Below are 9831 nucleotides of genomic sequence, written 5' to 3'. Positions count from 1 at the left end.
GGCCATGTATCGTGAGATTTTGAGTGAAAACCTCCTTCCATCAGCAAGGGCATTGAAGATGAAACGTGGCTGGGTCTTTCAGCATGACAATGATCCCAAACACACCGCCCGGTCAACGAAGGAGTGGCTTCGTAAGAAGCATTTCAAGGTCCTGGAGGGGCCTAAGCCAGTCTCCAGCTCTCAACCCCATAGAAAATCTTTGGAGGGAGTTGAAAGTCCGTGTTGCCCTGCAACAGCCCCAAAACATCACTGCTCTAGAGGAGATCTGCATGGAGGAATGGGCCAAAATACCAGCAACAGTGTGTGAAAACCTTGTGAAGACTTACAGAAAACTTTTGACCTCTGTCAATTGCCAACAAAGGGTATATAACAAAGTATTGAGGTTAACTTTTGTTATTGACCAAATACTTATTTTCCACCATAATTTGCAAATAAATTCATTAAAAATCTTACAATGTGATTTTCTGGATTTTCTTTTCTCTTTTTGTCTGTCATAGTTGAAATGTACCTATGATGGAAATTATAGGCCTCTCATCCTTTTAAGTGGGAGAACTTGCACAATTGGTGGCTGACTAAATACTTTTTTGCCCCACTGTATAGCATTTACATAAGTATTCAGACCCTTAATTCAGTACTTTGTTGAAGCACCTTTGGCTACGATTACAACCTAGAGTCTTCTTGGGTATGATGCTACAAGCTTGGTACACCTGTATTTGGGGAGTTTCTCCCATTCATCTGCAGATCCTCTCAAGCTCTGTCACTCCTACAGGTGTATTGTGTGTAGATGAGGGAACATTTTGAATGCATTTTAGAAAACGGCTGTAACAATGTGGAAAATGGGAAGGAGTCTAAATAATTTCCAAATGCACTGTATATTGTATATTGACGCAAATGTAGAAATGTAAAAATAAAAATCACTCCTAAGAATCAAGAGGCCACAGGGCGTTTATTTGTTCAGAAGTAATGCGAGGGACAAAGAAACATCACAGCAGTCACTTTAGAAGAGCTTGGTTACGGTGACGACATTGTTTTGATCTCAACATGTCCATCACGGTATACATTCAAATGCATAAATAGGTTGTCATGTCACTTGAGAAAAGGTTTTTCATATCTGTCCTCTGATTACCTTAGCATAACGACTCTACAGTTAAGACTACTTTCCGTTTTACATTCAATCCATCAGGAATGTCATTCAGAAGCATAATGTTGGTTGTCTCATACAAGAAAAGAAGGTATGGGTTAGAAATCTCATGTCATTCTAGTAGATTTCTTATACTTCCCTTAAATGCTTACATACTGTTCTTTTCTACACCTCAGCACAGTGAAATACATGCAGAAAAGAGGACATTGGTTTTCCTCTACAGTGAAAATCAAACTCAGACAGGTTGAAGCAAAAAAAAAAAAACGTTTTAATGTTAACGCAAACTACGATCATACATGCCGTAGTAGCTTATTACCTGGACAATTCAAATAACATCCACAAAATAGTGATGCAGACAGACATCTACTTTACTTTCAAATGACTGCATGTGTCAGGGATGCCCTCTGTCACCACAACCTATTCATGTGTATTAGGACAGATTGTCAGGCCAGTTTCCCTCTAACTGGTTGATACATACAAAGAAATCGACTCTGCATGTATTGTGCAAGTGTACAGCTTGCAATGTATCAAGAACCCCTCGGTTAATGAGTGGTCCTAATGAGCTTTTTCCAGTCTAGACAATGAACCTGTCTTGAGTTTGATTGACCCTTGATTGTCATCCAGATACAGTTCTCTTGTGAATATCAAATGCATCGGAGTAGTCTGAACGCTTTCCAATGCTTGTGTTGTCCTTTGAAAATATATTTGATAGTGAAGTCCATTTTCTGAACAGACATCCAAAAGACAGCTGTTAATGTATGAAATATCTGAAGTGTCCTTGGAACTAAGAGCTTGAGTGAAGCGGTGTATTTTCAAAGAGACTTCTAATTGCAGCCTTATCACAATCTGCATGTCTCACATCATCATTCAATATCAGGGTTAAGATCACCCCATTCTTGGTGTATTAGATGCTTGTGTTTGTTGAGCAGTTGTCCGAGCAAGAGCATGACTTGACAGAGTGGGATTACCTGAGAGTACAATATTGACCTTTCAAACATTGGCTTTGTCAAATTATCCTATCGGTCATTATTACTCATTATTTAGCACAGTCTCACCTTCAAAGCTGAGACAAGTTATAGTCTGGGGGTCTCATATACGGTCAATAAGTGTGTGGGGGGGGGTCAGTTGGTGTTATCCCCTCACACACATGTGCGGTCTTCGGACGGAGTCAGTGGACTGCAAGGAGGGACCGTGCTGAGGGACCGGAAGGCAAAAATGGAGGGTTCGTAGGCATAACAGGGTAGAGGGCGAGTGCCAGTCAAGTTCTGTGGACAGAAAAAGAGACAGTATGGTTAACCAAAGGAAGGAATAGTTAGTGTTTTGGCTAATCTGTTTTTTAATCCTCTATGATTCTGGGTAGATGGAAAGAGCAGGGCTTACCCTGCTTCCCTAGGCATTAGTTAGTGGTAATATCCTGGTCAGCATCGTTGTAGTTGTGTCGGCTAATAGTCAAATTGTTTGCCTTGGGGTAAGTTGAGCCAATGGCCACCATACCCAATACAAAATATTTACATAGACAGTTTTTGTGATAATATGCATAGTATTTTTGCAATAGTTCATGCATTTGAACTCAATATTTTTATTGTTACAAACAATTGTTACATCATGCCCCGTATTTTATTTTATTTATCTGTTATTTTAGCAGGTAAGTAGACTGACAACACGTTCTCATTTGCAGCAACGTCCTGGGGAATAGTTACAGGGGAGAGGAGGGGGATTAATGAGCCAATTGTACAGTGCCTTGCGAAAGTATTCGGCCCCCTTGAACTTTGCGACCTTTTGCCACATTTCAGGCTTCAAACATAAAGATATAAAACTGTATTTTTTTGTGAAGAGTCAACAACAAGTGGGACACAATCATGAAGTGGAACGACATTTATTGGATATTTCAAACTTTTTTAACAAATCAAAAACTGAAAAATTGGGCGTGCAAAATTATTCAACCCCTTTACTCTCAGCAAACTCTCTCCAGAAGTTCAGTGAGGATCTCTGAATGATCCAATGTTGACCTAAATGACTAATGATGATATATACAATCCACCTGTGTGTAATCAAGTCTCCGTATAAATGCACCTGCACTGTGATAGTCTCAGAGGTTCGTTAAAAGCGCAGAGAGCATCATGAAGAACAAGGAACACACCAGGCAGGTCCGAGATACTGTTGTGAAGAAGTTTAAAGTCGGATTTGGATACAAAAAGATTTCCCAAGCTTTAAACATCCCAAGGAGCACTGTGCAAGCGATAATATTGAAATGGAGGGAGTATCAGACCACTGCAAATCTACCAAGACCTGGCCGTCCCTCTAAACTTTCAGCTCATACAAGGAGAAGACTGATCAAGGGGGCCGAATACTTTCGCAAGGCACTGTAACCTGGGGATTATTAGGTGACTGATGGTTTGAGGGCCAGATTGGGAATTTAGCCAGGACACCGGGGTTAACACCCCTACTCTTACGATAAGTGTCATGGGATCTTTAATGACCTCAGAGAGTCAGGACACCCGTTTAACATCCCATCCAAAAGATGGCACCCTAGTGCCCCCAATCACTGCCCTGGGGCAATGGGATATATATATTTTTTAGACCAGAGGAAAGAGTGCCTCCTACTGGCCCTCCAACACCACTTCCAGCAGCATCTGGTCTCCTATCCAGGAACTGACCAGAACCATCCCTGCTTAGCATCAGAAGCAAGCCAGCAGTGGTATGCAGGGTGGTATGCTGCTGGCTTATTGAAACGTAAAACAATCATGGGTCTAGCTCCCCTTGAGGTTCTTGAGAGTCCATTTGAGCAGCAGCAAGGGATGAAAAAATGATACTGACGAGGTACATTGACAAAAAAGAAAAATGACATGTACAGTTGCATTCGGAAAGTATTCAGACCCCTTGACTTTTTCCACATTTTGATATGTTGCAGTCTCATTCTAAAATGGACAAAAACAATCTACACACAATACCCCATAATGACAAAGCAAAAACAGGTTTTTAGAACATTTATTCAGGACTGTTGAAGTACCTTTGGCAGCGAAAACAGTCTCGAGTCTTCTTGGGTATGACGCTTCAAGCTTGGTACACCTGTATTTGGGGAGTTTCTCCCATTCTTCTCTGCAGATCCTCTCAAGCTCTCTCAGGTTGGATGGGCAATGTTTCTGCACAGCTATTTTCAGGTTTCTCCAGAGAAGGTGAACCATCGCCCCAGTCTGAGGTCCTGAGCAGATTTTCATCAAGGATCTCTGGTTCATCTTTCCCTCGATCCTGACTAGTCTCCCAGTCCCTGCAGCTCAAAAACATCCCCACTGCATGATGCTGCCAACACCATGCTTCACCGTAGGGATGGTGCTAGGTTTCCTCCAGACGTGATGTTTGGCATTCAGGCCAAAGAGATCAATCTTGGTTTCATCAAACCAGACAATCTTGTTTCTCATGATCTGAGAGTCTTTAGTTGCCTTTTGGCAAACTCCAAGCGGACTGTCATGTGCTTTTTACTGAGGAGTGGCTTCCGTCTGGTCACTATCATAAAGGCTTGATTGGTGGAGTGCTGCATAGATGGTAGTCCTTTTGGAAGTTTCTCCCATCTTCCACAGAAGAACTCTGGCTCGGTCAAAGTGACCATCAGGTTCTTGGTCACCTCACCGGCTTTCCTCCCCCGATTGCTCAGTTTGGCCGGGCTGCCAGCTCTAGGAAGAGTCTTGGTGGTTCTAATCTTCTTTGGAGGCCACTATGTTCTTGGGGACCTTCAATGCTGCAGAATATTTTTGGTACTCTTCCCCAGATCTGTGAATGGACACAATCCTGTCACGGAGTTCTACAGACAATTCCTTCGACCTCATGTCTTGGTTTTTGCTCTGACTTGAACGGTCAACCATGGGACCTTATATAGACAGGTGTGTGTGCCTTTCAAATCATGGCAATCAATTGAATTTACCACAGGTGGACTCCAATCAAGTTGCAGAAACATCAAGGACAATCAATCGAAACAGGATGCACCTGAGCTTAATTTCGAGTCTCATAGCAAAGGGTCTGAATACTTTTAACATTTTTTTTAATAGTATATAAATAAAAAATCTTAACCCATTTTCACTTAATGTGGTATTGTGTGTAGATTGCATGAACGTAACAAAATGTGGAAAAAAGTCAAGGGGTCTGAATACTTTCCGAATGCACTGTACCTGTGCAAAAGAGAGGCTCTGATGACATGGAGTCTGAGCTTGCTAAACATATTAAAAATCACACGAACCAGTTTCATGGACTTAGGCAACTTCTCTGCATTTGAGGCTGCTATGAATTGGCACATCCCTGTCCCAGACAACTGGTCAAGAAATGAAGGGTACGTCTCAACAGAGATCTATATCTGCATGAAGGAATACATTTAAGATATACAATATACCACACCCCCATTCCATGAATCAGAGGAGACTGGCGGGAGGAGCTATAGAACGGGCTCTTTGTAATGGTTCCTCCCACCAGCCTCCTCTGCCACAAACAAAACCTTTTACCTACCATACTATACTGACCCCATAGCTGGGGAAAGTTTTGCCAAGAGACCACTTTTTTGGGACAAGCCATGTTTTCAAAACTGTTTTGTTTACATGAATTCTTATTATTTCCAGGGATACAAAGCATCCTTAAATCTAGTGTCTCTCCTGGTCCCATGCCAGGAAAGAGAGAGAGAATTAGGTTAATGGAGAAAAAAGGAGGGCGAAAGAGCAAGAGAGAAAGACAGAGGCAGGGAGAAAGGGAGAAGAGACGTGTAGGGGGAGTTAAAGGGGAGAGTAGCAAGGTGAGCGAGCACGGGGAGGAGGGAGGGTGAGAGAGAGTGGTGAAGAGGAAGAACAGAAGTAACAAGAGATGGAGAGAGAAAGAAAGCATCGTGCATCCCCAAATTGCTCCAAAGATCTGCTGTACTAGAAAATGCTGTGTCTGGAAAATAACCATTACCAAGAGTCATCATTAACAACAAAAACAAAAATGAGAGGAGGAGATCATGAACAACATCTCTGTAGCAGAGGAATACAACACAGAGCAGCCCGTCGGGCTAAAAATGGAAAGTGACTTCATCCCTGGTGATACACCACAGGGTAACCACAGACACTCCTCCATCTCTCCTCTTCTTCTACCACTTTGAAAGATGAGCCTCAATTATTTATTTCAGTCAGAGCTTAGACACAGAGAAAGTAGCGTTCAACCACATAGAAAGGGTTAGCCTATGAGTGCAAAATTGTAACCCGAGTGTTGACACTAATGGTGTGTCATAAACGTGTGTTTGCAATCCACAGAGAATCCAGTCACTTTCCCGCCACACTCTATGCATCCTTCTGGACTGTGCTGGTTTGTGCCAAAATGCCCAGGTGCCATTGACTCAACTCGAGCTGCCTAGCCTGCCTCCCCCCACCACTTACACAACCCGTGGCCCACACACACTTACCCTGCTGGTGACACATGGAGCTCCAAAAACACCCTCGAGTGGTCTCAGCACTGAGATAATTTTTTAGAGCTAGTGTATATAGCTTGCATCTTCGCTGAGCCATTGCAATAAAATATCCTTTAACTAGTGTCACTTGCCTTAAATAAAACCCTTGGTTCAGAAATAAACAATGCCCAGCGATGACAGTATATAGTAATTTTGGACCTAAAGGGAAGTCAATTTTAAGTTCTAAGCTGTGATGTAAGGATAATTGCTTGCTGTTTAATATAGAGTTTCTGCTTTCTTGTTAGAGTAGACATAGTGGCTGTAGCAGAGGGTCATAGAAACCAGTGGCGGTTAACATTTAAAAAGCTCACAGTGTGAAATAGCTCACAATCAATGATTATGATTGACTGTGATTTTTTTCACACTTATAACAAAATTACCCGACACTTGTCGGGTAACTTTAGCAACTGGGTGGAATGGCGAGATTTAACCATTTGTGTGTTAACATTGCGATTGCTGCAAGCCTGTTAGCTAGTTGTGAACACTCCTGTGTAGATGGCTGCGCTCGTTTGGATGTCTCGTCTCACCCTCCCTCCCTCTTGAATTAGCTAGCGTTATAAGTTGTCAGCTGGTCGATGTGGCTTGTTCTCAGGTGTGCAGTTGTATATTGCTTGTTTAGCTAAATGAACAAATGTAAAGCTCTTTTTCAGACAAAGTGTAAACAACTTTCACCTAGCTTGCTAGTAATGCTTATTTCATTAATTAAATGTTAGCTAAGCTAATATAATGATCCTAGCTAGTCATAGTTGTCAGTGGGAGATTTTTTAAAATGAAGACACTTTTTTAGGCTTATAGCCAGCTAATAGCTATACACCTCCAGAATCCCTACACAAGGCAGGATTGCTGGTCAGCTAAATATCATCTTTGCATCTACCAACTAGCAGCTAGGTACTGTGTCAATGTAAAGCCAGTCCTAAATCACTCTCCCCCCCTTGGTCCTATCCCCTCGATGTTTGCAGATCTGTAGGATCTTGGCAGGTAGGCTATAAGGCAGTGCAATTATGGATCTCACACCTTACAGAGCTACAGAAACAAATGGTTAGGGCCAAGGGGAGGGGTAGGAAGCAATTTGGGACCAGACATAAGTGTTGAGACTTTACCAATCACACTAAGTTACACTGAGTTACCCTTATTGTGTCTCTCTGTCCTCCCTCCAGATGAAAAGACAACCAACTTTGCATGTCTAGCAGATTGGATGTTAGCCTACCACGTCAAGCTCAACATTGACAAGAGAAGCTGCTCTTCCTGCTTGGAACGGCTGCCTGCTCCAAGGCTCTGTCACAGATAACAACAACCCCTAGCCAACTGTGTAAAACTCCCTTCGCTGGCTCCCATCGGCATTGTGCATGAAATTCAAATCCCTGTTCCTTGCTTTTAGGGCAGCAAGGGGAATCGCTCTGCCCCAATCTTTGTCAGCACTGCCAAACCTATTTTTCTTCATATTGCCATTATACATGTAGCATGTCTCATGAAAAAGTTGCATGTCTTAAATTCTACCCATTTTTTTTGTTTATCCTGTAGCTGACATAAGAGCACAGTTGGAGGTGCAACAGGCAGAGATACCCAGAAGGTAAACACCCATCTGTAGAACTTGTCAAGAATATTTAGATCAGTGTTTCTTAACCCTGTTCCTGGGGACCCAAAGGGGTGCACATTTGTTTTTAATGTAGCGCTGCACACCTGTTCGAAATCATCAAAGCTTGATAATGGGAAAAGGGGAAAACTAGTCAGTTGTAACAACTGAATGAGTCTTCTGCAATTAACCCAACCCCTCTGAATCCAAGAGGTGCGGGGGGCTGCCATAATTGTCATTCACGTCTTCGGCGCCCGGGGAACAGTGGGTTAACTGCCTTTCTCAGGGGCAGAACGACAGATTTTTTTTACCTTGTTAGCTCTGGGATTCGATCCAGCAACCTTTCGGTTACTAGCCCAAAGTTCTAACCATAATAAGTTGATAATTTGTGTCAGCTGTGTAGTGCCAGGCCAAAAACTAAAATGTCCCCAGGGACAGTTTATTTGTTTTTGTACATACACCAGATACAGTAGGTGCAGTGAAATGTGATGCTTTACAGGGTCAGCCATAGTAGTATGGCACCCCTGGAGCAAATTAGGGTTAAGTGCCTTGCTCAAGGGCACAGGCAGATTTTTTTTTACCTTGTCGTGTTTTCGAACCAGCGACCTTTCAGTTACTGGCCCAATGCTCTAACCGCTAGGCTACATAAAAAACACTGTTTTAGATAAGTGTCAAATATATGCCTCACATTCTTCCTCCAAATGACTTTTCTATGGAAAGACCAAGGTAGCCATTAGCACTTGCCTTCAACCCTCATTCTTTCTTTCAAAAGAACCCAGTTTGGAAACTATACTCAATACCTGCAATGTTCTGTACATTTCATCTGAGTTGTCACTGAATATACCTCAGTTGTACTTCTGGTGGAATTGTACAAAAACATAAAATGACTGGGGTCCCATGGAACGTATTAAATTCTATACTGTTTCTCTGTTCACTCCTAGGTAAACAGTAAATCAGCTTGGTCAATACTCATTACCATGGGTTTTTCATCATTGGGTATTCATGCATTCTTTTGCATTCTATTTCTAGCTTTGTCTCTTGTGGATCCCCTCATCACCATGACTTCAAGGAGGAAGTCAAGGTAAGCCACACAGGGTGCATCATATTGAATATGCATGGGTGTGCTTCACAAATGGTAAAATGTAAACAACTGGAGACATAATTTTTGGAGAGGGGTTGTTGACACGGCAGCACCACTGTAGATAGCAAAATAGTGTAGAAGCCAGGGACGCTGGCAAAGGTGTGGTGAGCTGACATTTGCCCTGCTCTTTTCAATCAGGTGTGGCAGACAAGTTTCAGTACTTTCAATACAGCTGACATGATTTCATATTTCATGATAATAGGCAATTTAATTACAGTCGTATCTTAGATAAAGTGGAAGCCCACTAAATTGTAGGGTAAATATATAGCTGAAATGGACTTATCCCTAAAAAGGGAATATTTTCCATCATTTCCAATGTTGCCCTGATCCCATCCCTACAATGTACTTTCATTAGTTGTGTTTAAACATAATTGTGTTAGAATCCCACTCACTGTTTGCATCGTTGTTTGTCCTAGCGTGCACAAGCTCTGGCAGCGTTAGGTCTTGTCCTCTTCTCAGACCACCCCACAGTCCATTCGGAGGAGCAGCCTAATCCTGTGCCCAACCGCTCT

General features: G+C 42.4%; 1 protein-coding gene across 2 annotated transcripts in view; it reads right to left on the bottom strand.

Moving 5' to 3' along the window:
* Positions 1-921: 921 nt before the first annotated feature.
* LOC135507836 (uncharacterized) overlaps positions 922-9831 on the bottom strand; it is a 57978-nt gene continuing 49068 nt past the window's right edge. For both annotated transcript variants that reach the window (XM_064927525.1, XM_064927526.1), the window contains exon 6: positions 922-2406. In XM_064927525.1, coding sequence (XP_064783597.1) covers positions 2281-2406 — 126 coding nt within the window. In that variant the 3' untranslated portion in view covers positions 922-2280. The remainder of the gene's footprint in view (positions 2407-9831) is intronic.

Source organism: Oncorhynchus masou, chromosome 21 (assembly GCF_036934945.1).
Source record: "Oncorhynchus masou masou isolate Uvic2021 chromosome 21, UVic_Omas_1.1, whole genome shotgun sequence".
NCBI classification, from domain to species: Eukaryota; Metazoa; Chordata; class Actinopteri; order Salmoniformes; family Salmonidae; genus Oncorhynchus; species Oncorhynchus masou.
Note: the sequence above shows the minus strand (reverse complement) of the source record. Positions and strands in the feature narration are given on the sequence as shown.